The 26,196-nt window shown below is 59.4% G+C and overlaps 2 protein-coding genes across 13 annotated transcripts; both read left to right on the top strand.

Annotated features, from left to right (window-relative positions):
• The first annotated feature begins 803 nt into the window (after positions 1–803).
• On the top strand, positions 804–8,160 carry NRBP2 (nuclear receptor binding protein 2). Of its 6 annotated transcripts, none has more exons than XM_061438154.1 (18): positions 804–1,242; positions 1,714–1,836; positions 1,903–2,004; positions 2,104–2,193; positions 2,346–2,386; positions 2,489–2,583; positions 2,730–2,753; positions 2,824–2,907; positions 2,979–3,034; positions 3,129–3,224; positions 4,185–4,317; positions 4,433–4,535; positions 4,636–4,686; positions 4,748–4,904; positions 5,815–5,864; positions 5,979–6,042; positions 6,146–6,201; positions 6,293–8,160. In XM_061438154.1, the coding sequence occupies exons 1-18, from the start codon at positions 1,120–1,122 to the stop codon at positions 6,609–6,611; spliced, it is 1,767 nt and encodes a 588-aa protein (XP_061294138.1). In that variant the 5' UTR covers positions 804–1,119; the 3' UTR covers positions 6,612–8,160. The 6 variants fall into 6 exon arrangements, with proteins under 6 accessions (XP_061294138.1, XP_061294136.1, XP_061294135.1 ...); XM_061438155.1 differs by having other exon boundaries at positions 806–1,242; positions 5,815–5,868; XM_061438156.1 differs by having other exon boundaries at positions 806–1,242; positions 4,769–4,904; positions 5,815–5,868.
• Positions 8,161–13,306: 5,146 nt separating this feature from the next.
• On the top strand, positions 13,307–25,726 carry PUF60 (poly(U) binding splicing factor 60). Of its 7 annotated transcripts, none has more exons than XM_061438189.1 (12): positions 13,307–13,530; positions 18,145–18,240; positions 20,440–20,535; positions 20,647–20,736; positions 21,590–21,640; positions 23,596–23,757; positions 23,828–23,920; positions 24,026–24,239; positions 24,329–24,519; positions 24,653–24,788; positions 24,977–25,212; positions 25,291–25,726. In XM_061438189.1, the coding sequence occupies exons 1-12, from the start codon at positions 13,507–13,509 to the stop codon at positions 25,588–25,590; spliced, it is 1,689 nt and encodes a 562-aa protein (XP_061294173.1). In that variant the 5' UTR covers positions 13,307–13,506; the 3' UTR covers positions 25,591–25,726. The 7 variants fall into 7 exon arrangements, with proteins under 7 accessions (XP_061294173.1, XP_061294172.1, XP_061294174.1 ...); XM_061438184.1 differs by having other exon boundaries at positions 13,406–13,530; positions 18,148–18,240; XM_061438187.1 differs by lacking the exon at positions 13,307–13,530 and adding an exon at positions 13,847–16,866.
• Positions 25,727–26,196: the final 470 nt, after the last annotated feature.

Consider the following 26,196-nt stretch of genomic DNA (forward strand, 5'->3'; position numbering starts at 1 on the left):
ACCAGAGTGGGTTGCCATTTCCTTCTCCAGGTGATCTTCCCAACCCAGGGATCAAACCGGGTCTCCCGCATTGCAGGCAGACGCTTTACCCTCTGAGCCACCAGGGAAGCCCAGGAAAGTACTGGGGGTCACTAATTACAGGCGTGAGTTTGAGTAAACTCCGGGAGTTTGTGATGGACAGGGAGGCCTGGTCTGCTGCAAATCATGGGGTCGCAAAGAGTCGGATATGACTGAGCGACTGACTGAATTGAACTGAACTGAACTCAATTACAGTCTACCTCTTGGGTATTCTTCTGTCTCCTTAAGAGAGACGTGTTCCTTAAGGGAGGAGGGACGGACGCTTCTCTGTGGCCTGACCTCAGACCCTCGTGGTGCAACCCCGGGCTACGCGGGCTGCCCCTCGACCTGCTCCACGCTGGCTTCACTCCAAGGCGGGAGCCTGGGGACCATGCCAGGTTTCCCGATGTGCTTGACGGAGTGTGGCGCGGAAGCGGTGCAGGAAGTACGAGCGGCTTCCAGAGCTGGGCAGGGCCAGTGAGCGCAGGCCAGCGCGCGTTCGGGGAGGTTCCGACGGACCTGGCCTCAGGCCGCCACGGAAACCCCCGCGCCCGGGTCGCCGGGCTAAGGCTGGTCCCTGGACAGCCGAGAGCTGCGCGTCCCAGCAGAAGCCTGGCTGGGACCCAGGCGGGCGGGGCCTCTGGAGGGGCGGGGCTGTGGGCTGGCGGGCGAGGCCTTAGGTGCAGTGGGCGGGGCCTTCGTGGGTGTGGCGGGGCGTGGGGCGGGGCATCGGGCGGGGCGGGGTTCCATGCGGTGGGGCACAGGGCTGGGACAGGTGGGGCTTCCGCGGGGTTCCGCGAGGGCTCTCTGCCTTGTGCGTGGAGCCTCCGCTTCGGCTCCGGCCCGGGGAGGCGGCTCCGGCGGGGCAGGCGGGCTCCACCCCCGGGCCGGCCGCGTGCCCGCGCCTCCCAATTCCCAGAACCAGGGTGGGGGCTCGAGGGGGTGGTGGCGGCAGCTCCGCTTCCAGCTGGGCGTCTGGGCGCGGGGCCAGGACGGGCGGAGAGCGGCGGCGGCGCTGGGCGGCGGATCGCGCGCAGGGCGGTGGCCTGAACCGGCCGAGCCATGGCGGCCCCGGAGCTGGTGCCGAGGCGGGGCCGGGAGCGGGAACGGGAGGACGAGAGTGAGGACGAGAGCGACATTCTGGAAGAGAGCCCGTGCGGCCGCTGGCAGAAGCGGCGGGAGCAGGTGGGCACAGCGGGGCGGAGCGGGGCGCCGCCCACCTCGGGTGGAGGGGCCCTGGGGCCACGCGGGGCCGTGCGCACTCTGGGGGAGCCAGGAGGCCGGGAACCTGCCCGAACCCTCGCGCAGGCGGCCTCCTTCTCGATGCGCGCTCGTACTGCTTTAGCCTGGCCCCCACGCCCTGGTGAGAAACCCCCTCTTTCTTAAGGGCCAGTCTCTCGAGACCACCTCCCCATGCCTCTGAGATCACCTGTTAGCCTCCTGGGAACCATCCTCAAAAAAACCCGAAGCATGCCCCAAATCCCCACAGCCCAGCCCCAGGATACCACACCTCTGCTCCTGGGTCCCCAGCTTCTCCCTGGAACACCAGTGCCTGCCTCACACCCTCCCGCTGGTGGATAGGATGTGACTGGGGACTGAGCCTCCCCCGACACTTCACTCATGCCCCCCCACCTCCATCCCCACCCCCACCCCCAGGTGAATCAGGGAAACATGCCGGGGGTCCAGAGCACATTCCTGGCCATGGACACTGAGGAGGGGGTGGAGGTGGTGTGGAACGAGTTGCACTTTGCTGACAGGAAGGCCTTCTTGGTCCACGAGGTAAGGCCCGCTGCCCCACCCCCCATCCCACCCCCATCATCCTGGTGACTGCACCCCCCTTCCCAGGAGAAGATCCAGACCATGTTTGAGCAGCTGGCCCTGGTAGACCACCCCAATATTGTCAAGCTGCATAAGTACTGGCTGGACGCCTCAGAGTCCCGAGCGCGGGTAAGCCCCTGGGCAGGCTATGGGGTGGTGGGGCACCAGTGGGTGGGGTGGCTGTGGGCACCCACTGTTGGTGGAGCCCGTGAGTTTGCCGCCTCGCAGGTCATCTTCATCACAGAGTATGTGTCGTCAGGCAGCCTCAAGCAATTCCTCAAAAAGACCAAGAAGAACCACAAGGCCATGAATGCCAGGGTATGCAAGTGGGCTGGTGTGGGTCAGGGCCAGGCTGGGGTCCGGATGCTGTTGGGGACAGAGACAGTGAGGGGCACGGGGCAGGGCTGGGCCAGGCGGCCCAGGCCCAGCTGCCTTTTGGAGCCCACCTCATGGAGTCCATCCACCACCAGGCCTGGAAGCGCTGGTGCACACAGATCCTGTCTGCACTCAGGTGAGGGCCTGGGCTTGCCTGAACACCTGCCTGCGATCTCCCCCATCCACCCTGCCTCCTGGCACCCCTGACCCAGCTCCACCGGCTCTCCCCTTCTCCCAGCTTTCTGCACGCCTGCAGCCCCCCAATCATCCATGGGAACCTGACCAGCGACACCATCTTCATCCAGCACAACGGCCTCATCAAGATTGGCTCCGGTGCTGGCGGGGAGGAGGGGGCGGCGAGGAGGAGAGGGTGGTGGGGAGGCTGGGCCGGGCGGGACCTGTTGGGAACACAGGGCTGATGACGCTGCGCGCCCTGTCACGTTGACACCTGCTCTTTCTCCCCGTGGGGACCGGCTCAGTGTGGCACCGGATCTTCTCCAACGGTGCGTGGGGACTCTGGGGGATGGGGGGCCATGGAGAGGCCCGGTCTGCTCACCCCCTGCTTTCCCGTAGCGCTCCCCGACGATCTTCGAAGTCCCATCCGTGTTGAGCGGGAGGAACCTCGGAACCTGCACTTCTTCCCGCCAGAGTATGGAGGTGAATCCAGGAGGCCCCCACCCTGCCCCCTGCATCCGCCTTACCCGTCCTGACCCGCTCTCCCCTTTCAGAGGTTGCTGATGGCACTGCCGTGGACATCTTCTCCTTTGGGATGTGCGCACTAGAGGTACTAACCCAGTGTAGCCTGGGGCCCTCCTCCCAGCTAGCTCCCCCAACCCCACCCGTCCCTTCCCCCTGCCTGACCTTGCCCTGCCCCCCAGATGGCTGTGCTGGAGATCCAGGCCAATGGGGACACCCGGGTCACAGAGGAGGCCATCACTCGTGCCAGGCACTCGCTGAGCGACCCCAACATGCGGGTAAGCAGCTCGCCCTGCCCCTGTGAGTTGGCTGTCAGTGTTCCAGGCTGGGCAGTGCGGGGCCTCAGGCAGGCCTGCAGATGGTGCAGTCAGAGCCAGGCTGCTGCACCAGCCCTTCCCCTGCAAGGCGGGCCTTACCAGGCAGGTGTGTTGCGGGGCGGACCTGATGGCATGAGGGAACGTCCTGAGCACAGAGATATGCTTTAAGTGTGGGTGCAGTGTTCATGCCAGTTTTATAAAGAAACAGGTTCAGAGAGCCTTTAGCGTGAATGGTGGAGCCAGTGTATGTCTAGGTCTGCCCAACTCCACGGCCCTGCCTGTAAGCTTTCAGGAGACTGGCTGAGAGGATCCCAGGGGGCAAGGTGGGTGGGTGCAGACGGCATATGCTCAGAAGCTGCAGCCACAACCTCTGTGGCCAGACTTCAGCGACTACCTGGCTTAACCCATGGCCTCTGGGACTGGTGGGGCCTGGGTGGGACTGAGACAGACATGGAGCCAGGATGGACCCAGAGGCAGTGAGGGCCTGGATGTGGGGCAAGGGAGGCACCCCTCAAGGCCATCTGCAGAGCCAGTCCTGACTTGCAGCACCAGAAGTAGGGCAGGCAGGTGGGCTCAGGCTGGGCTGCTCCGAGTTCAGGGGCCCAGGCTGATCTGCCAGCACTCTGCCCAGGCCTGGGCTCCAAGGCAGGGGCTGGTGTCTATCCTCAGTGTGCAGTCTTCATCTGTCACTTGGGGATGACAGTGCCAGCCCCCCTCAGAAACTGGGGCGGGGGTGCCTACTGGAAGGAAAACAAAGGCAGCTCTGGGCCCCGGGAAGACTCCACTGTCCTGTTTGAAGACCCAGGTCCTGGCCTGGCGGCTAACAGGATGCCTCTCCCTGTGCCGGAAGCTGCATGAAGGCTCCCAGAGGCTTAGGGCCAGAGCAGAGAGGCTACACCCACTTCTGCCCCCTCTCCGCAGGAGTTCATCCTCTCCTGCCTAGCCCGGGACCCTGCCCGCCGGCCCTCTGCCCACAACCTCCTCTTCCACCGTGTGCTGTTCGAGGTGCACTCGCTGAAGCTCCTGGCTGCCCACTGCTTCATCCAGCACCAGTGTGAGGGGCAGGTCGGCCTGGGGGTGGGCCAGGGCCTGGGGTCAGGCTGCAGAAGGAGGCCCGGCAGGACCCCATGCTTCAGGGCCCGCCGCCTGTGTGCTCCCGCGGCCCATAGACCTCATGCCTGAGAATGTGGTAGAGGAAAAGACCAAGGCGATGGACCCGCACGCAGTCTTGGCGGAGATCCCCCGGCCCCCCTGGCCCCCGCTGCAGTGGCGGTGAGTGACCTGCAGCCCAGAGGCCTCCCTGCTCCTCCTGGCCAGCCCAGCCCCACTGGCCAGGCCAGCCATCCTCACGTTCTTCTTACACCCACGCCAGGTACTCAGAAGTCTCCTGCTTAGAGCTTGACAAGTTCCTGGAGGACGTCAGGTGAGGGCTGGAGTGAGCCTGGGGAGGGGGCAACTGTCGGGCCTGAACCCCCAGCTGGCAGCACCCTGCATCGTGTCCCTAGGAATGGGATCTACCCGCTGATGAACTTTGCTGCTGCCCGGCCCCTGGGGCTGCCCCGTGTGCTGGCCCCACCCACCGAAGAAGCCCCGAAGGCCAAGACCCCAACACCAGAGCCTTTTGACTCAGAGACCAGAAAGGTAAGCTTCCACCCCTGCTGCACAGACCTGACCACTGCCCAGACAGGCTCCCTTACCAGGGGCTTCAAGTCTGCCAGGCCAGCTCTCCTCCCGGCTGCTGGAGGCCAAGTCCTGCCTGATCACTCTGTGGAACCTAGGCGGGGGGGGGACAGTAGTGCAAGCTGAGAGACCCCTCTCCCAGAGGCTCTGCAAGGAAAGGCTCCTGCAGGCCCTTGCCCCACACACGGTTCTGACCCACCTCCTTGGCCTGCGGATTCCCTGACATCTGTGCCCTCGTGTCTCCTCCAAGGCCCCTAGGCCCTGAGATTCCCCTGGCCCCTCCTGCAAGGCTCCCCCCTGGCCAGGGGACTCCTGGGCAGCCTCAGCCCCTCTCCCTCTCCATGTCCACACCCACCGGTTTCCAGAGGCCGTGGCTTCGGCCTTGGGTGTGTCTCTGTGGTTACTGCCCTGATCTGGGCTTCCTTTGTTCCCCACCGAGATGCTGCACCAGCCCCTTGCCTGGTCGCCTGCTGCTGGCTTCCCTCCACAATGCAGCCAGAATTCTTGTTCTGGATAGGGGGCACAGTCGGAGGTCCTCAGCCCCCCACTCTGAGGCCTGGTCTTACTGGCATCCTGGGCTTCTGCTGTCCTGTCCCAGAGGATCTTGCTCTTCCTACCCTTCCCACAGCTTGTCCAGGTGTTCTCTCCACCTGTGAAACCATCCTAAAGCATCCTCCAGCTTCAGTATCTACCCCTCTGAAAGTTTTGGCAGGCTCCTAGCAGTGAGATGTGCTTTCTAGTTTGCCCTTAGAGATTTTCCCCATCTCTGGTCTTTATTACCCGTGCCTGGCCCTTTGAGGCAGCATTTGAGCTTGCTGCCAGAGGTTGAGGTCTGGCCTTTGAGTGACCTTGGCCTGTGTCTTCCCCGCAGGTGATCCAGATGCAGTGTAACCTGGAAAGGAGCGAGGACCAGGCGCGCTGGCACGTGAGCTTGGGGTGGGGGTGGGGGGCTGCTGCCGGCAGAGATGCCGATGCGGGAGGAGAGGGACCGAGCCAACCCGAGCCCACCACACCCTCCTGCCTCCACCTCCTCAGCTCACTCTGCTCCTGGTGCTGGAGGACCGGCTTCATCGGCAGCTCACCTACGACCTGCTCCCAAGTAGGCTGAGGGGTGGGGGTGGAGGTGGGGGGGGAACCCCGGGTGGGGGCGGGGGTGGGCAGGCAGCGCTGCAGGTCTCATGCCCTGGCTTCCCCCGCCGCAGCCGACAGTGCCCAAGACCTGGCCGCCGAGCTGGTGCACTACGGCTTCGTCCACGAGGTGAGGTGTGCGGGCTGGGTGCGGCCAGCCTGGGAGGGCGGCAGGGTGGGCCGCGCCCCTCCATCCCCCATGCCTCCCTCCCGTCCTGCAGGACGATCGGCCGAAGCTGGCCGCCTTCCTGGACAGCACCTTCCTCAAGTACCGTGGAGCTCAGCCGTGACCTTGATTCGCACACCTCAGGGCCCCAAGCCCCCTGGAAGCCAACCTCTTGGCTCCCTGGGGAAGCTTGGCATTGGCCCCTGCAGTTGGGTGGGGAACCAGGGTCCCTGTCTGCCTGTGTGCCTGCTAGTGAGAACCTCCCCTCGCATAGCTCCCGCAGCCCTGGGGTGGGGCTGAGGGTGGCGGGGTCGGGCCCACCAGTGGTAAGGGAGCTGGTGCTGGGGCACTGGTTAGCTGCTGCGTGTCCTTAGGAGCAGGATGTCCCGTGCAGCCAGCTTCCACAATTTCCTGGCCGTGTGGTCACGAAGGGGCTGCCGCACGGGGAACCACGCATAGTGCTGGGGGCTGAGGGGTGGAGGTCAGCCCTGGACAGCTGTGCACCCAGGCAAACGCTCCATTGCAAGTTGGGGCCACTGACTCACACGAGGAGCCACCACCTTAAACTGATGGTAAAGCAGCTGCAAGTGTCGGGCACCGTGCTGGGCGAGGGGCGTGGCCATGACCCGGAAGCTCATATGGCTCTTGCCCCCTGCCCCCCGTCCAGGGCAGACCCACTTCCGGGCCCCTCTCTGGCTCCTGCAGCCCCCACAAAGAGCTGTTCTCTGTCCACGTCCCCTGGCCGGAGTGGTCCATGTCAGATGCCCTCCCTGCTCCTCCCCAGCTCCCCCCTACTCGTGCTACCTCCCTGGGTCCTGGGGATATCAGCGCCCCCTCCATTTGCAAATGTAGTTAATCACTCTTGAACATTTAAAACCGCATGTATAAATTTAGCACATTCAGGTTTCTAAGTGTTTGAAATGTCAAACAAGAAAAGCCTACCACTGTATTAGTTCTCTGTTGTTGCTGTAGGTTTTTACCACAAACTCAGTGGCTTAAACCAACACATATATTAGTTCTGTAGGTCAGAAATCTGGCGCAGATCTCATCAGACTAACAACAAGGTTTTGTCACTCCTTTCTGGAGGTTCTTGGGGAGAAACCGTTTCCTACTCCTTCAGGTTGTTAGCCTTCAGGTGTCAGGAGCACGCAGGGCACCGGGCAGGAATTCAGTTCCTTGCAGTGATGGGGCCAAGGTTCCCATTCCCATGCTTGCTTAAACTGAAGGCCATCCTCAGCTTCTGGAGGCTGCCAGATCCCTTGGCTAATGGCCCCTTCCTCCATCTTCAAAGCCAGAAACATCGCATTGAGTCTTTCTCCTGAACTGTGTGTCTGGTTTTCTGCAGCCAGGAAAGCTTCGTGTGGTTAGGTTGGGTCCACCTGGATAATCCGGGATAATCTCCCATCTCATGGTCCTTAATCTTAACCATATGTGCAAAATAGTTTTCACCAAGTAAATAATATTCCCAGGTTCTGGGGGTTAGGACATGGAGATCTTTGTCATCCCACCTGCCACATCACCCCAACCAAAACCCCAAACCAACACCCCTTACCAAGACATGTCAGATACATTCCATGTAAAAATATGGTGAATCTCAAGTTATTTTAAATGTTCCAGTACTCTACAAAATTATTCAAGTCCTAACACCTTTCAGTTTAAAGTTACGCTTTAAAATAACTTACACATCTACTTGGAAATCCTGATGCCAAGCTGTCTGATTCTGCATCGTCTGAAACAGTTGGGAGTATCCAGTGCATAACCGATTGTGCCAGAGATTAAACTGAACTCAAAAGGATCAGTACTAGCACTGCTCCATTTCATGTCTGTTGAGGTTTTCATTTTAACTTTTATCTCTTCAAAGTGACATACCTATTATTTTCAAAGTGGAATTTTTTTAGGTCAATAATAAATAACTGATAAATACACTGTCTAACTCTGATTCTTTGCAAATTCAACTCTCTTAGCTGTTTCTTCAGGCATTTAAAATGCATGTTTCACAAGGACACGCACACACGCGTTCGCTGCTTTTCATCGGTTTTTCTACATTATGTGTCACATGCGGGTGTCCTCTGGGGGGAAGGGAGGCCACTGGCCTCATCCCTTGACACAGCGCCATCTCAATGTGATGGGCACTATTACAGCTTCACTCCCACAGGTCTCAGCAGAGAATGAGGTGTCCTAGGAAAATATTTGCTTCCTTGCACAACTTTTTGTTTTTCCTGCAGTTAATCATTGCCTTTTGGGGGGCTTAGTTTTCCATACATGTCATTAATTCCTCCCTAGATTCTCCTGCAGAAGTGTGAACCTCCTCTCAAACTTGGGATTTGTTGCATAAGTGCTATTTCCATCTCTTCCTGGACCCCTCACCCTGCCACCTGCCCTGGCTGTGAGCATGGGCTACGACTTCAGCAGTGTCCTGGAGCACCTCCTTTCTCTCCGCTGGAGCCCATGATTTCCTCCTCCTTGATTCATTTACGGAGTCTGCAGCTTGCCGTCACTACATTCACATCTGCTTGTTCGTGTAACTAGGTACAAAGTTGGGCTTCTAGTCCCAAGAATTCCCATGCCTTTCTGAGTTCTGACCTTTGCGATGTCTTCTCTCTGGATCTTTTCTTTACCTGAATGCTTTGGAAATTATCAACTGTTGGGGGCCAGAGTGAGGTACTCCGCCCATGGCAAAGGTCACGAGGAAGGAGGCTCGACATACGCAAAGGCGGGATCGAGCCTCAGGAGTCCCCCTGGAAATCCTCGAGCGTCTACCCCCATAACCAGAGCCTGCCTACTTTACTACTTTGTGCTCTTACCTACACCTCTGACTTTACGGGGGGCTGTCCCCCACCACCTCTTTCGGAGAAGGAGTTAACCTAGAGCTCCAGTCAATAAAAACTCTTGGGTGTGACAAGAGTGTTTTAACCTACAAACTCCTCTGAAGGTTCTCTAGCCTGCCTGACAGGCTCGTCCGGCCACATGTGATTGCTCACAGCCTCCCAACCGTGAGAGGCACGAGATGCTTTAAACCTTCTAAAAACAGGTTCCTTAGAAAAGTTAGAAAACTATTAGTATAAGTATAATGGGCTGATTAGAAATTGTATTGGTGAAGGGTTTTTCATTTGTTGAGCCAATGTTTGTTGCTAAGTCTCCACATCCCCTGCCCTTACACACATTAATGAATATATAGAAGAAATAAGTATTAACCTTTGATATTAATCACGTTAGACCTTAGGCTAAGTAAATTCTTTCCTTAACTAAAACCCACTACACCCTCACCCTGTAGGAATGTAACTTTACTTGGGTGGCGTCTGTTTTGAGAATAATCAGCCCTGGAGAAATAAGTGTCCTGATTGACTGACCGCTGTCACAAGGAGAGGGTCGTAAATTGTCAGCAGGCCCCCCTGGCCAGAAGATGATGTAACACCCCTAAGACCTCTGTATACATTTGTGTGAAGCACCTGACTTTAATAAAAGTCAGGACTGCTGTCCCCACGTGACTTTTGTATAACATCTTAGTGTATAAAAACAGACTCTGGAAAATAAAGAATTGGGATCAGTTTCTCGAAATACTGGTCTCCCCATGTCGCTCTCTCTCTCACTCTGGCTGAGTCTACATCTGGAGCGCGGAACCCACCATGCTTACTAATTATGCCTGGGCTTCTAAGGTCCGACCGGGGAGGCCTCAGTGTCTCCTCTCCTTCGGGAGAACGGAAGGACGCCTGAGGCCTACGTAAGTGGTGCAAACTTCTTGTCTTGAAGTTTTATTGGTCTCCCGCGTAAACCAAGCTACTCAGCCTCTTTTCTCCACTGAATTTTCCTACTGAGCTATCCTTATTCTATTACTCTTTATATCTTTAATTAATATCTAATTGAAGCTATTGTATCCTGATCCTCGCCTATGCCGTCTCTCCTTCGAATACCCTGGATCAGCCGGGGCTGGTCCCCGGCAGGATCAACGATGTGTCCTGATGTTGTTGTTCAGTCACTCAGTCTTGTCCGACTCTTTGTGACCCCATGGACTGCAGCATGCCAGGCCTCCCTGTCCATCACCATCTCCCAGTTTGCTCAGACTCGTGCCCATCGAGTCACTGATGCCCTCCAATCATCTCATCCTCTGTCATCCCCTTCTCCTTCTGCCTTCAATCTTTCCCACCATCAGGGTCTTTTCAAATGAGTCGGCTCTTTGGATCAGGTGGCCAAAGTATTGGAGCTTCGGCTTCAGCATCAGTCTCTCCAATGAATATTCAGGACTGATTTCCTTTAGGATTGACTGGTTTGATCTCCTTGCTGCCCGAGGGACTCAAGAGTCTTCTTCAGCACCACAGTTCAAAGGCATCAGTTCTTTGGCACTCAGCCTTTTTCATTGTCCAGCTCTCAGATCAGTACATGACTACTGGAAAAACCATAGCTTTGACTATATGGACCTTTGCAGGCAAAGTAATGTCTCTGCTTTTTAATACGCTGTCTAGGTTTGTCACTGCTTTCCTTCCAAGGAGCAACCGTCTTTTAATTTCACGGCTGCAGTCATCATCCAGTCCAGAGTGATTGTGGAGCCCAAGAAAATAGTCTGTCACTGTTTCCGTTGTTTCCCCATCTATTTACCATGAAGTGATGGGACCGGATGCCATGATCTTAGTTATTTGAACGTTGAGTTTTAAGCCAGCTTTTTCACTCTCATCTTTCACCTTCAATTGAGAGGCTCTTTAATTCCTCTTCACTTTCTGCCATAAGGGTGGTGTCATCTGCATATCTGAGGTTCTGATGTAGACCTTCTCTCACTTTTCTTCCATTATTATTTTTTATTGAAGTATAGCAGTTTATAATGTTGTGTTAATTACTCCTTTACAGCAAAGTGTTTTTTTTTTCCTTCTGTATTCTCTTTCACTATGGTTTATCACTTGATATTGAATACGTTGATAGTTCTCTGTGCTCTGCAGTAAGAACTCAATATGACTTTCCCTTTCATCTGTTGTCCAGAGATCCCAACCCTTCAGTTCTAAGAAGTTTTCTTTGCTGTTTTGATTTCTCCCCTTTCCTTTTCTGGAATGCTTACTTAGATGTTGGACTTATTTTCTGAGAGGTTAGGGGCAGAGGCTCTGGAGCCACTCAGCTGCTTCTGAGACAGTGGTTCAGATTGCATGGGGGTGGTCATGAGCTTGCACAAGTTAACTGTGAAAAGGAACGAGAACAGTGCCCAGCACACTAGCACTCTGAATGCAGCGATGCCAGATTTCACAGGCAGAGCTGCACCAGGGAGTGCTGCTTTTGCCCCCTCTTCCAGCCCCAGCCCACCCTATCGTGGAGGCCTCTGAGGCACCCGCTGGCTCTAGTACTGCAGAGTGCTGACGAGTGTGACAGTACTCCATTGTCTGTTTTCTAGCTATATGGTTTCATTGTTATACGTTCTGGAAGATTTCAACTTTATCTTGCAACTTCTCTGTTTAACTCTTCCTTTTCCTCTCATATTTTTCATTTGTAACTGCTTTATCACTGGCTGAATGTTTTTTTTTTTTTTTTACAGCATCTGTTCATGTACTTTGATGCAACATCCTATATCTCTAAGGATATGGTTTTAGCTTTTCCTTTTTCTTTCCTCTCTGGCCTGCTCTATTGGCTCTATTCCTTCTGAGTCCCTTTTCCTTTTCCAGTTTTCCTCTCCCTCAGGTGTCTGGTGTTCCTGGGTTGCCCAGTCACATTGAATCTTAGTGGTTGGCGCTTATTGCCTTGTGGTGCTTTGAGGCCAAGGATGGAGCCAGGCCATTCTCCTGCCCACCTCTCAACGGCCAGTCTATTGTGTGTGTGTGTGTGTGTGTGTGTGTGTTGGGAGATCCTGCAGACAGGCTCTTCTCTCTGAGGATTGTGAGTGACACATGATTGGGGAGCCAGGGTTGGAGGTGGCAGAAAGGCAGGAATCTCATGTATTCCCCCACTTTCAGAACAGGCAGGCCCTCCAAGTGTGCCTCTGCTGGAGCTCACCTCTCAGTCGCTGCCAGTAGGGCCGGAGCTCTTATCTCTTCCTTGTCATGACTGCACTCACATGAACCATCTCTTGGACCTCAACCTCCAGGATGCTAAAGCAGCCCCTGTTGTCCACCTTCCTCCAGCTCCACAACATTCCACTTCTTTGTCTTTGGGGGTTTCTGGCTTTATAAAGGTGGTGCAACCTTCCCAGGTGGTGCTAGGGGTAAAGAATCTGCCTGCTAATGCAGGAGACACGAGATATGAGTTCGATACCTGGGTTGGGAAGATCCCCTGGAGTAGGAAATGGCAACCCACTCCAGTATGCTTGCCTTAAGAATCCCATGGACACAGGAGCCTGGTGGACTACAGTCCATAGGGTCCAAGAGTTGGACGTGACTGAACGAAGCACTCTTTCTTATCATTTTAGAGGAAAGGTAAATGAGTAAAATATTGTCGTGTTTAAACAGAGTGTCTGTATTTCACATTAAATCTCCCAGGGTTGAGAGGAGACCTGCCTCCTTGGGGAAGACACTTTGCTACCTCAGGCAGGCTAAAGTTGCTAAGCTGACAACGTCAGGGCCTGAGCTTCACTGAGTGAGGGTCTTGGGACTGGGTGTGGCATGCAATAAACGTCCAGGGCAGCTCAACGCCAGGGATGGACACCTGGAACTTTATAGTTCAGAACTAAGAGGACTGAGTGCATACCCTTCCCAGGGGATTGGTTAGGAAGCCTGTCTCTTGGGTTGCAGTTCCACAGACTGTTACGTCGGTGGCTCTAGGACGCTATCAGTTTTGGAAAGAGAAAATGGGACCATAACAGGGAACACACCATGCATTGGTAGGCGCATTCAGAGATACGATGCAAAGAGGCATTTCGAAATCTGAGTCCGAAAAAAGGCGATTCTTGGTCGCAGTTTTCAACCGCAGCTCTAGAGAGAATCCGGCCGTCTGTGCCCGGCCTCAGGGTTTTCCTGCAAAAGAGACAGAGAAACCGAGCAGCGAAGGGAAAGAGGCCGCGAGAGGCGAGGGGAGGGGCGACCTAGGACGCTAACAGGCCGGCGGAGGGCGGTGCTAGCGGCGGGCGGAGGCGGGGCGGCCGCGCGCGCCCCCGCCCCTTCCGCGCGCCCTTCCCGGAGCGTTAACTGTTCCTCCCCGCACCGGAAGCGCGTTCCTTTTTCCTTCCACGTCGCTGGGGAAAGGGCCTTTAATCGCGAGAGTTCCGTTCTCTTGAGAGCGCCTCCGCCGGCGCCTAGATCGCGCGAGACCGCGGAAGGAACCGAAGCGTGTGGCGCGCGCGGCGGCCGCGACGGGAACAAGATGGCGACGGCGACCATAGCGCTAGTAAGTGAGACCCCCGTGACCGCGGGCCGCCGCTCAGACCGCGGGAGCAGATTGTTGGCCCGGCCAGGGCGCCGAGGGTCTCTCGGGGACGTAGCGGCCGCTCCGGAGCCCCGCACGAGCTTCTACGGCCTTCGGTCGCGCGAGGCGGGGGCGGGGCGGGCGCGAGGGGAGGGGGGCCGGCCTGCGGCCGCAGCTTCCGGCCCGCAGACTGCAACTTCCGGCAGCCGGCGCGGGAGCACCTGGCGCGGCTGTGACCTGCGGTGCGGCTGGGATTGACGGGGGGGTGAGGGGGGCCCGTGCCGTGTGGCGAGCCGGGTCTCTTCGTGGTGCGGTCGGGCGGGGCCAGACGGTAGTCGTTCCCCTCTGCCCACGTTGTGAGCCTGTATCCCCGACTTGAAGGCGGAGCACCGTGGAACCGTGGCGTCTCCCCCTCCAGCGTGTAGGGGCCACAGGGCGGGCCTGTAGGACGGGATCGGGCCTGGTGAAGAGGGAGGCCTTCGCTTCTTGAGTACACAGCTGTGAATGGGCTCTCTGCTGATGTCCAGCGGAGAAGAGGTCTCCAGCCAGCAGGGATTCCGTCCTGCAACCCCTACTCAGGAAGGGAAGACGAGGCCTCTCATTACATCTCTCGTTGCACGTATCCTGAGCAGTCACATTGTCCCAAGCGCTATGCGAGGGCCTGGGGGAGCAGTAGGGAACGAAAGACAGTCTTGCCCTGTTCCGCCGTCTGCTGGGCCCTGGAGACCAGTTTCCACTCAAGGTGCCTGAGGTGTTAGGGCGCGTGCAGGCATCTCTCCTGCCTTGCTTAGTGCTCAGCCACATGGAGCGCTAAGCAGAGATGGACAGCCTCTTCTCACACAGCACTTCCTTGGGGAAGTCTCTCTTCACTCTTCCTCCTCCCAGACTTGTGCCACTGAGTCCCCTCACGGACCCTCACAGGGAACTTCATCCCTTTATTTACCTACCCCTCCCCAGCTCAGTCTAATGGATGGGGTTTATGTGAGAAGCGTGTGGCTGGAGGTTGGACTGATGGGGGAGATCTGAGGGTCAGCGGGCGTACTTAGGCTGCCTCCCTCAGGCTCTGATGGCCACAGAAGGGGCGAACCTGCCTCACTGGGGCAAAGCTGACTCCCAGTGAGAAAGCGGCCCCAGGCTATGAGGGGGGCCCCGCTGTGTGATTCTCAGATCTGGCTAACTTCACTGATTTCTTTGTGCCATATCCTGCTTCCTGCTGAAGCCACAGGAGCAACCACCTTTGTGACAGGGGCATTAGAGAGAAGAGAGGTGAAGGTGGAGGCCTGGGTGACTGTCTAAGTCACCAGAGTTTTAAGATGATGGAGAGGGAGGCTTGAAGACAAGGACCAAAACTCCTGGGGAGGTGTAGAAGGAGCAGAGACCAGTGAGAGTGGAGGCCTCGTGTCCCCGAGCACCCCCAGACCTGCATCAGCACTACACCCCAGCCTTGCTCAGGGGCGCCCAGCTCAGCTGTGGCACAGGGCCAGACCTGGTGGTGTCACAGTGGGGGTGGGTGTGTGCACTGGGTCTGAACCTTGGAAGCTGGGCTTTTCAACAAGGGTCTTCACTGCCCATCTGAATCCTCTTCAGGAGGTTGATGCTGCTGCTGCTAAGTCACTTTAGTCGTGTCTGATTCTGTGGGACCCCATAGACGGCAGCCCACCAGGCTCCTCTGTTCCTGGGATTCTCCAGACAAGAATACTGGAATGGGTTGCCATTTCTTTCTCCACTGCACGCATGCATGCTAAGTTGCTTCAGTCATGTCCGACTCTGTGCGACCCTATGGACAGCAGCCCTCTGGGCTCTGTCCACAGGATTCTCTAGGCAAGAATACTGGAGTGGGTTGCCATTTCCTTCTCCACAGAAGTTTAATGAATGTATGTTAACATGCATATACAAACTGTAAAGGCCCAGACTTACCTTATCAGCTTGTGGGAATGAGGTCCAGTCTGTGGCCTAACACATTCCTCCTCTAACCTTTCGAATGAATAGGTTTCTAGAAGAGGCACTGGTTCCCTGCAGTGCTGCAGGGGCATAGCAAAAGCTTCTTCTCCGTCTTCTGGTTTGTGCCTGCTGAGGAGTGCTGGTTTGCTGCCCTAAGCTGTGGCTTTGGCTCTTGCGGGAGGTGGGGTGAGTGGCGCTGGACTTGGCGGACAGTGATCTCGGGGCGAAGAACCCAGGAAGATACAGAAGAGCCTCTTCTAACTTTTGTGTGCCTTCCGCCTGGTCACTGCAGAAACAGGCCACGGGCCCTTCCTCTGACACCTGGGCTCACTCCTACTTGGGACCATTGTCCTAGGAGTTCCATCTGGCAAAAGCACTGGACTCCCTCACCTTCCCAGAGGTGAAGGTGCTTGTTTTTCTCCTGTGGGTCCCAGCCTGCCTGTCACCTCACCGAGAAGCTGTCTCTGCTGCTGTGGCCTTGGGGCCCTCACACTCCCTCTCTCCAACCCTGTGCTTGGTTTTCTCCTTAGGGCTTGTGCTACAGAAATAACCTCATGTCGGGGTTGGCTAGCATGTCTGTTGTCTTGCTTTTCGTGCATCCACAGTGCCCCGCACAGAACTTGCCCACACTGTGGATAGCAGGGCGCCACGTGAAGGGTACTGACCAGATGGGAGGCAGTGTCCTGCACGAGTCCTACTGTGGGGACTTGACTCTGGATGTTGTAATAATACAAAAAAAAAAAAATCACTGAAACCTGTGGATCGCTGGCCATGTGCAGGAATTGCCTTACGTATTGTATATGGAGTTGGCCAGAGTTGGCCACTCCCTGAATCTTCCTGCCTGCCCCAGGAGACAGGCCTAACGAGCCTGAAGCCTGGAGGTGTTAAGTAATTACTTGATTTTTCTGGTTTTCTAATGGAAATGATTCTTTTGCCCTGGGGTATTGATTAGTGGCGGTGCAGGGGTTTGGGCCCCAGAATCTTGGGGCTGCACTGCATCCCACCCCACCACACACACCGTGTACACGCCCGCACTGCACACACGCTCCCCCACCCCACACACACCCACCAGAGGGAGTTTGCACCCCTCGAGGCACTGCTGCCTGCTGCTGGGGTGCTTTGTGACTGTGGCCTGCTGTAGTCACGGCTGGAGGATAGCGTAAGACTAGCTGTAATGATGAAGGGCAGTTTCCTCTAAGCTTTCTTAGCATCTGCTTAGAAAAGAGCCCTAGGCTCTGTGGGACTGGGGACGTTGTTTCTGCTGTGAATTCCCTGGGGTCGGCTGTCCTTTGTGAGTCCTGGGTGGACTGAGCCTCTTCTGAGCCATCTCTGGTCTCAGCACTGTCCTAGTTCCTGTTGGCTGCTGCACTTATTTGGGTGAGTAGGAAATCATCTATACATGTGCCTTCAAGTTGATCTAATTCACAGGGGTCAAGAGGTTGGATTACATGCCCAGACCTGAAGTTACCTCTTGTTGGGGTTTTGCAAGGCAGCCTCTGCTCTGGTGTGTTCTGGGGGCTGCCAGGGCACTTGGAGCAAAGCCAGACCCTCTCCCCAGATGCCAAGCACCCACTGGGTAGCACCTCTATCAGAAGGGCCCCCCTTTCCTTTGTCTCTCACTGGAGCATGGTTTCATGGCTCACAGCAGTGATCCAGTTTCAGAGGGGTTCCAGGGAAGGAGCAGCGCTGGGTGGGCCACAGCTTCCACACCCACCGGTCACATCTCTAGTGCAGTCAGGCTTGTGCTGCTGTCTTCCCTTTGAGGCTGGAGCGCCTAAGACACGCTCTGGCCAGGTCAGCCCAGCGTTTCTTTGGCTTTGTGCTTGGTGCCTTGAGGATGGGCAGGGCTCTCGCCCTAGGCTATCGTCCTAGATGTGTGTGGGTCTTACGCTTGAATTGGGCGTGGGTTCCTGCTCTGTGACTTGTGAGGTGGTGGGGAGTCTCAGGGGCCTTCCACCAAGACCCTGACTTCCATGGTGTTGCCCACCTTCTGCCATTGGGCTGGCTTCACACCAAGTGCTCTTTGGCTCCTCGAGATGTGGCCAAACTCTCACCTGCCCTGAGTTAGACAGCCCTGAACAGTGTGCAGGGGGTGGAGGCATAGGGGAGCCTACAGAGGCAGCCCCGCTGCCCGGCCTGCCAGTCAGAGCCATCTTCAGGAGGGGCCTTGGAACTGAGCCTGAGGTGTGGGCTGGCCCAGCGTGTGTGCAGGCTGCTAGCGAGGTGCCTCTGTCCGCCTCAAGGGGAGAGGGCCACCTGTGGTCCCGGTCATCTTTTCCTGTGTGGCCAGAGGGCTGCTCTTGACCCAGGAGCGAGTGCCTTTTGTTGAGCGGGGTGCAGGAGCACAGCTCAGCTCGCCACACTGTCTCTTTCTGAGGACTTACTGCCAGCCTGGGGCTGCCCCAGCCTCTGCTCTGGTTTTTCCTGGCCAGCCCTTTGGGCCTGGGCCCTGGGCAGCGGCAGGTGTGCTGGAGGAGCGGAGCGGGCAGGGTGAGGCGTGGAGGGGCAGCTGCAGGAAGCCCCGGGGCCAGGTCAGAGCTCTGACTGGCTCCTTGCTGGTCCTCGCAGAGTCCAGCTCTTAACCAGGGAAGACAAGCGAGGGCCCGGGCGGCTGGGTCTGCGAATGTTGTCACACCGTCTCCTTCCTGCCTGCAGCAGGTCAATGGCCAGCAAGGAGGGGGGTCCGAGCCGGCAGCGGCGGCGGCGGCGGCGGCAGTGGTGGCAGCGGGAGACAAATGGAAACCTCCACAGGTACTGCCCTTAAGCGTTCTTGCCCTCAGGCCCGCCCGCCCGCCCGCCTGCCTGCCCGCCCGCCCGCCTGCCTGCCTGCCTGCCCGCCCGCCCGCCTGCCTGCCTGCGCGTCCCTGGCCCCAGAGAGACCTGGCTGGGGGGTGGGAGCGGGAGGAGCCCCGGGGACTCTGCCTTCTGGGCAGAGACCCTGCCCTGCCCCCTTGCCACCCAGCCTCCCTCCTGGCTCCAGCCGCCTCCTCTCTGCATCCACTTGGCGTCCTCGCCTCACATGTCTTCACATCCCGGGCAGATGGTGGCTGTGGTCAGGTGGGCCCGAACCTCGGGCGGTGCGTGCCTTTCACTGCTGGTGTCATACAATAGGGTGGACGTGTCATTCAGAATGTGCAGGGTGGTGTTAAGAGCCAGAAATAGAGTTTCCCTTCAGATCTCTAAGTAAAACATGAACGCCAACCCCTCTGCAGGTCAGAGCGCAGGTCTGGGGCCTCGACTTCAGGGTTGGCCTGGAGGGTCTCAGCCAGTGCTGATCGCCAGACCCGTGGGGTCGGGGTGGAGGGCTGGACCTTGCTGTCTTCGGATAAGAAGGTTCTTTATGCTTCTGCATGGCAGTGCCTGCCTCCAGAGGACTGGGCAGGGCCTCTCAGCAGAGTGGCCTGTGGGCTGTTGGGGCCGGGTGCCCAGCTTGCCTGGGGAGGGCTGTGGTATGCAGCCTGGATCCTGGGAAGCTATGGGGGCTGAAGCTGATGGGCAGGGGGGCCAGGGTGTCCCTCTAGCCAGCCCTTCCTGATCCTGGCTGGCTATGTAGCCAGCCATTGGTTGGTAGGAGAAGGGCTTTTTGTTTCTCAAGACAAAGAGGAGATTGAGAAGTTTCTGAGGGGCTGAGAGGGGCTGGCATTGATCACCATGGTGACGGCCTGCTCTGGAGCCGTGGCCCAGGCCCTTGTCCTCTTTTCCCACTGAGGAGAACTGGGCTCTGGGCCTGCGGGCAGGCCAAGAGGACCGCCATGCAGGAGCCACACTGCACTGCCAGAGGAGGGGCTGCCAGGGCTTCCCGCCCTTTGACCCTGTGCTAGAAACCTAGCACTGCAGCTGGTCAGGAGGGTGCTTCTTGGGGTCTGGGTTGCCAGCCCCTTCCTGCCGCCTTTGTGCCTCTCTCTGTGGTTGCCCGTCACTCCTGTGCTGGGGGCCTGCCTCTCGTCCCTGCTGTCCTCCCGAGGCTTCATGCTGGGGTTGGAGAATCCCCAGTCCGGACGGTTGCTAGCCACCCAGCGCCTGGTGACTGGGCAGGTGTGCTCCGAGCCCCCGCACACACGCTCCTGCCACTCCCGCGGCTGTGTCCTTCCCCTGCCAGCAGCTTAGAAATGCCTTTCAGCAGAGGGCATACCCGTACTCCTCGTAGCACCCGCCCTGGCCCGCAGCGGGCTGGGCCTGCCACGTCAGAGCATCTCCTCGTTCCTGTACTCGCCCAGCGTGTTGGCGGGTGTCCGTTTCTGCTCCCTTACGGTGGGCCTGTTTCTGGCTTCTCTTGCCAGGGCGCTAAGCATGGCCCAGGGAGAAGTTTGGTGAGGCGGGCTGGGAGAGCGAGTCCAGGTCTCCAGATGGTGTGCAGGGCTGGGGGTGGGGCACTGCCTGCAGCTGTGCTGGGAGGGTGGCGCCTCCCAGACTTGCTCTTTTGAGTGGTCCCTAGAACTGGTCCTGAGCAGGGAAGCCGAGTCTGTGGCTGTGAGATGATGTTGGGGGCCTGGGTGCCAGGCAGCCCAAGAGCGGGGCATCCCAGAACATTCAGAGTCCTGGCCCTCCTCTTGTCTGGGAGGCCAGTGCCAGCCAGCTCTCCTATGCAACTTGAGCCTGAGGTTCTGGGGTCGCGCTTGCCATGAGGGCTGGGCTCCTCTGACTGCTCATTGCTTGTCTTGGTGACTCCAGAGGGGCCTGGGTCCTGCAGCTGCTCTGGGTGGGCCAAGGGCCCCAACGTGCCTGTCTGTTTTGGTGTGTGTCTTACCAGTGTCTCCTGGAGGAGACAGGTCTGGGACAGCCACTGGGCTGTTGGACCCATGTCCGCCCCAGGCGGGAGACAGTCTGTCCCTGGGGACGGGCTGAGCTGCAGGCCACGCGCAGTGGTCGGGCAGAGGGCGGGGTGGGCCTGGGGCCATGGGAGGGCCGTCGGGGACTTGCTCTCAGCCATCTCCCTGCTCCCGTCTGCAGGGGACAGACTCCATCAAGATGGAGAACGGGCAGGGCACAGCCGCGAAGCTGGGACTGCCTCCCTTGACGCCCGAGCAGCAGGAGGCCCTCCAGAAGGTGAGCGCGTCCCTCCTGGGGCTCCGCGGCAGGGGATGCCTTCGGGGGCGGAGGAAGGCCCATCTCCCCACAGGCGGGCCCCCCAGTGCTCCTCACTGCCTTCTCTCACAGGCCAAGAAGTACGCCATGGAGCAGAGCATCAAGAGCGTGCTGGTGAAACAGACCATCGCCCACCAGCAGCAGCAGCTTACCAACCTGCAGGTGAGCCACCCTCCCGCCCGCCACCCCGCCGCCGCTCTCCTACTCTCGTGCCTGCGGCCATCCCCGCGAGGTGTTGTGGTGCTCCGTTTCTCAAGGACTCCTTGGGACCCCCGGGTTCCTCCCTAAGGCACAAGTGGCCCAGCCCTACCCACCTATTGAGAGCCCACGGCCCCTGCCAACCCTCTTCTGTAGCCCTGCGCCCCTGCCCTTCCCCAGTAGGCTCCTCTTCTCGGACTTCAGATTGTGGCCTTGGGTCACCCCCACCATGTGCCCAGCTGCGAGGCTGATGGTGTAGCCCCGAGGGGCGTTTCTCCCCACCCCCACGGCCTCGGATAAAAGCGGTCAGGCCCCCGCCCCTGCAGTGAGTCCAGTCCAGCGGCTCGGGGCCCAGGATTGAGAGGACAGGCTGGGGACGCCTCCCCAGGGCCCTGCTCTAGGCTTATGGCCAGAGGCAGCCGTGGCCATGGGGGAAGAGGACAGGGTGAAGCCGACAGGCCTGGGCCTCGAGCCTCCTGCACCCCACCCAGCCCGCAAAACGTTCACGCTGCCAGGGGTGCCTGGCTCTTGACTGTGCTCCGTCCGCTCCTCCCCTCCCTCCCCCTCCTCCTCCTCCTCCTGCTCCTCCCCCTTCCTTCTTGCCCCTGCCGGCCAGGCTGCGGGGCGGGGCACCTGGGGCTCTGAGGCCCCCCTGGGCAGGTGCCGGTGGCCGGCCAGATGCCCGGCAGTGTGGGAAGGCAGGCGGGCCTCCTGGCAGGGCGGGGACTCCGGGCCTTGCCGCTGTCTGCGTGAGGTGTGACGAGAGCGGAGACTGCTCGGCTCCAACAGACTGAACTCTGTCTTTACTGTCTTTCAGATGGCAGCAGTGACAATGGGCTTTGGAGATCCTCTCTCACCTTTGCAATCGGTCAATAGACATGCTCACTTCTTCCGGGGCTCATGTCCTTAGTCAGGGCTAGAGGGGGGCAGTGCGCCCATGTGCTGGGGACCTTGCTCCCCGTGGCCGGCCCTGCCCGCCAGCTCAGGACGCGCGCAGCAGAGCGCCAGGCGTGGCGGGGCCAGTGGTGTGGGGGGCACCCACCCCGGGACCACCCCTGGGGAGGCCTGCATCTGCTCTGAGGGCCCGCCTTAAAACTAACCGGCCAGGTAACTGCGGAGGGCAGCCGGCCAGGAGGGCAGCTGCCCGCGCCAGGCCCCCCGCACCCGTGCCGCCTGCACACATCGGGTGTGCCACCAGGCCTCCAGCTCCGCCGGGCACCAGGCTGCTCGGGCTCCTGGCTGGGGTCAGGCGCCCGAGGAGAGAAGGGTCTTAACTCACGGCCCCATCAAACCCTGGAGGGGGGACGGGGGGGGGGGGGTGGGGGCTGGGGGGACCCACGTGAAGGAGAGAGGGAAGGAGCAGGATTGGGCCGCACCCTGGCTGTCAGCAAGGGGCGGAGTCCAGGCGGGCAGGGAGCAGGTGGTGGCTGTGGCCCCGGCTGCTGTCAGCAGAGGAATGTGGGGAGGAGATGCCCCTCCCGCCCCCAGAGGCAGGCTGAGGAGGAGGCCAGGCCCCCCTGGAAGTCTGAGGGGGAAACATGGCCTTCCCAGGGGCCATCCCTGAGCCTGAGTTCTCACAGGGGACACGTGGTCCTGTCCTCGGGCCAGACAGACCCCGTGTCCTCTCTAGGGAGCGTCTGTCTGTGGGAGCAGGTCAGGCAGGGGGCTCTGGGCACCCCCACTGTTGGGGAGCCCACACTGAAGAGGAGACATGCTCCTATCCTGGAGAACTTTGACCCCAGGGGCAGCTGGTCTCACATCTGGGGCAACTGGCGCAAGAGGGGACATAAGTGTTGGGGGGGACAGTCCTTGATCTCGACAGGAAGCCTGTGGCCTCTTTGTTGGGAGCAGTTTGAGGAGGGGGTCCTGTCTGGGGGCCATGAGCCTTATTTTTAGGCTCCTCTTGGCAGGATGTGGGGGCCTGGCCAGTTGGCAGTTGGCCTAGACCAGTTGGCATATCTGAAAAAAGAAGCTGGCCTCTGGTTATGGGGAATCTCAGGAGGGTGTGGGGGTCCCCCGCTGAGGGGCTGGAGCCAGGGCCCATTTCCTTGGCCTGCCCTGGGCCTGTGGTCTCCCCCCAGTGCCCCATGGCAAGTGGCTCTGGGGCACTGCCCGTGAGGCCTGTCATCTGAGGTGGCCGGGTGGGAGTGTCTCCTCGAGCGACTGGGGGCCCCAGCATGGAGGCGGTGGCGCCCGCCCGCACGGACCCCGGGGCGTCTCCTCTCGGTGGCTCCGCTCCCTCGTGAGGCTCCCAGGGACCAGCAGCCCTTTCTATGAGGGTTCAAGGCGCTGGGGCTGCGCGAGCGGTGCTGCCAGTCTTCTCTCTGGGGAGTCCCTGACTGGGCTCCTTACCTCCTCCCTGGGGTCTCTTCTGGGCAGTAGCTGCCCCGTCTTTGCCCCCTCTCTTGCCTCACACCAGCGTCCCTGCAGCCTGGCGGCTCCCCCTTCCCTCTCTATCTGAGTGCATGGCCAGGACCCTGAGAGGACCTCCCAGCCCGCCCAGGTGCCCGGCCCCAGAGTGGAGGGCTTGCAGCCCTGCCTTCCGACCAGCTGTCAGCTGTGCTGTCAGTCTGCCCGGGACCTGGGTGGGCCAGGGTGTGTTTGTTTCCTGCCTTCAGGCCTGACTTTCCTTCCTGGGCTGGGGTCTTGCTGACCCCTGCCACCCTGACTGCAGGGGCGGATCCTGCACCACACCACCGCGTGGGGAGCCCTCCCCACAGCGGAGCAGGAGGGGGAGGGGTGGGCCAGGAGGGGAAGGGGCTGCCCAGCGTCTCGCCACCCCTCACAGGCCAGTGGCTCTGTCTCCCCTTGTTCCTGCTCCAGATGGCGGCTCAGCGGCAGCGGGCACTGGCCATCATGTGCCGGGTCTACGTGGGCTCCATCTACTACGAGCTAGGGGAGGACACCATCCGCCAGGCGTTCGCCCCCTTTGGGCCTATCAAGAGCATCGACATGTCCTGGGACTCCGTCACCATGAAGCACAAGGTGAGGGTCCGTCTGCCACCTCGCCCCAGCCCTGCGCTCTCCTGGCCTAACTGCACGTTCCTATGTCCAGGGCTTTGCGTTCGTGGAGTATGAGGTCCCAGAAGCCGCCCAGCTGGCCTTGGAGCAGATGAATTCCGTGATGCTGGGAGGCAGGAACATCAAGGTGAGGGCTGGGGAGGGGACCTTGGGGCCAGTGTGCAGCGTGTTCTGTGTCCAGACAGCCAGCCTAGACTGACTGGGGGCTCTTTGTCTCCTGTCTCTACCCCAGGTGGGCAGACCCAGCAACATAGGGCAGGCTCAGCCCATCATAGACCAGCTGGCCGAGGAGGCGCGAGCCTTCAACCGCATCTACGTGGCTTCCGTGCACCAGGACCTCTCGGATGATGACATCAAGAGTGTGTTTGAGGCCTTTGGCAAGATCAAATCCTGCACGCTGGCTCGGGACCCCACGACTGGCAAACACAAGGGCTATGGCTTCATTGGTGAGTTTGGGAAGGTGGGGGTGGGGTGAAGCCCCCTCTCCCCACACCCCAGGCCCAAGGCTGGCCCTCACTGCGCTCCTGCTCTGCAGAATATGAGAAAGCCCAATCGTCCCAGGATGCTGTGTCTTCCATGAACCTTTTTGACCTGGGGGGCCAGTACTTGCGGGTGGGCAAGGCTGTCACACCCCCTATGCCCCTGCTTACACCGGCCACACCTGGAGGCCTCCCGCCGGCTGCTGCCGTGGCCGCAGCTGCAGCCACAGCCAAGATTACAGCTCAGGTAAGGATTGGTGCCATTGTGTGGTTCAGTAGTGGGCACTGGGACCACTGGTCCTGTGGGGACTGGCCCTTTGATGGTCTTGAGTGGAGGCACCCAGATCCAGAACTAAGCATGGTGGCCTTCTTGGTTGCAGGAAGCAGTGGCTGGAGCAGCAGTACTGGGTACCCTAGCCACTCCTGGACTGGTGTCCCCTGCACTGACTCTGGCCCAGCCCCTGGGGGCTCTACCCCAGGCCGTCATGGCTGCCCAGGCCCCAGGAGTCATCACAGGTGAGCCTGGGTGGGTCAAGGTTTCCCTTCTTCCACTGCTGCTCTTCTGGGCCTGATGCCTTCAGCTGTCCTTAACGAGCTTCTTCGCCCCCTGGGCCCCCTGCGCCCCAGGGCAGTTCAGCCATGCTCCTTCCTGGGAATGGAGGGAGGTGGGGGGAGTGACTGCTGACTCTGTGGGTTTGCTGCAGGTGTGACACCGGCTCGGCCTCCCATTCCGGTCACCATCCCCTCTGTTGGTGTGGTGAATCCCATCCTGGCCAGCCCTCCGACACTTGGTCTCCTGGAGCCTAAGAAGGAGAAGGAGGAGGAGGAGCTGTTTCCCGAGTCGGAGCGGCCGGAGATGCTGAGTGAGCAGGAGCACATGAGCATCTCAGGAAGCAGCGCCCGCCACATGGTGATGCAGAAGCTCCTCCGCAAGCAGGAGGTGGGCCACCGGGGCCGGTGGGGCAGGGCAGGGCGGGGCGGTCCAGCCAGCCACAGCTCTCAGCTGTCCCCCCCACAGTCCACAGTGATGGTTCTGCGTAACATGGTGGACCCCAAGGACATCGACGATGACCTGGAAGGGGAGGTGACTGAGGAGTGTGGCAAGTTTGGTGCTGTCAACCGTGTCATCATCTACCAAGAGAAGCAGGGCGAGGAAGAGGACGCGGAGATCATTGTCAAGATTTTTGTGGAGTTTTCCGTAGCCTCTGAGACTCACAAGGCCATCCAGGCCCTCAATGGGCGCTGGTTTGCTGGCCGCAAGGTGGTGGCTGAAGTGTATGACCAGGAGCGTTTTGATAACAGTGACCTCTCTGCATGACCTCGGCCCCGTTCCCCGGACTCGCACTTTCTCCTTGTTTGCTCTGGGTTTTATAGAGTGATTCAATGGTATCTCGGCCCGGCCACCCAGCCTGTGGATAAAGGTGCAGGTGCTGCTGGCCCTGACTGTCCCTGTCTGACAGTAGTCTTGTGCTTATTGGCTCCCGGGGCGGGGGTGCGGGTGCGGGGCAGGGCGAGCACCCAGGCAGCGCAGAGGCAGCGAGCCTTGTCGGTCAGAGACCTGAATACCGCAAGGAAGGCATTTGCGGGGTCAGCAGGAGTTGCTTGGTTCTTTGGTGCCCGCACGGGGTGGCGGTGAACCTTGGGGGTGGCCTTCCTGCTGTGCGGGGCTCTACTGTCACATGCTCAGGTAGTGTTGCAAGAAGGCTGACCCAGAGTCTCCGAAGTCCTAGGACACACGCAGTCCACCGGGCAAATAAATACAAGCACAGCCTGGGCCTGTCGCCCTGCCCTCAGGGAGCCACGTCGCCGTGGGAGGGGCGGCAGGCGGGATCTCTGGGTCGTGAGGCTAAGGCGGGGACGGGTCGGGGGTAGGGAGGTGCAGGGCGGTGCTGGAGGGAAGGCAGGAAACCTCGAGCCTCTGGTT

This window comes from Bos javanicus, chromosome 14 (assembly GCF_032452875.1).
Source record: "Bos javanicus breed banteng chromosome 14, ARS-OSU_banteng_1.0, whole genome shotgun sequence".
In the NCBI taxonomy this organism is placed as follows: domain Eukaryota; kingdom Metazoa; phylum Chordata; class Mammalia; order Artiodactyla; family Bovidae; genus Bos; species Bos javanicus.

Coding starts and splice junctions, on each gene's coding strand:
- NRBP2 (XM_061438151.1), top strand. CDS start 1,120: ATGGCGGCCCCGGAGCTGGTGCCGAGGCGGGGCCGGGAGCGGGAACGG. Junction 1,837..1,902: donor AGGCCTTCTTGGTCCACGAG/GTAAGGCCCGCT, acceptor CCCCCTTCCCAG/GAGAAGATCCAGACCATGTT. Junction 3,035..3,128: donor TTGGGATGTGCGCACTAGAG/GTACTAACCCAG, acceptor CCTGCCCCCCAG/ATGGCTGTGCTGGAGATCCA.
- PUF60 (XM_061438189.1), top strand. CDS start 13,507: ATGGCGACGGCGACCATAGCGCTA. Junction 20,737..21,589: donor AGCAGCTTACCAACCTGCAG/GTGAGCCACCCT, acceptor ACTGTCTTTCAG/ATGGCAGCAGTGACAATGGG. Junction 24,520..24,652: donor CAGCCAAGATTACAGCTCAG/GTAAGGATTGGT, acceptor TCTTGGTTGCAG/GAAGCAGTGGCTGGAGCAGC.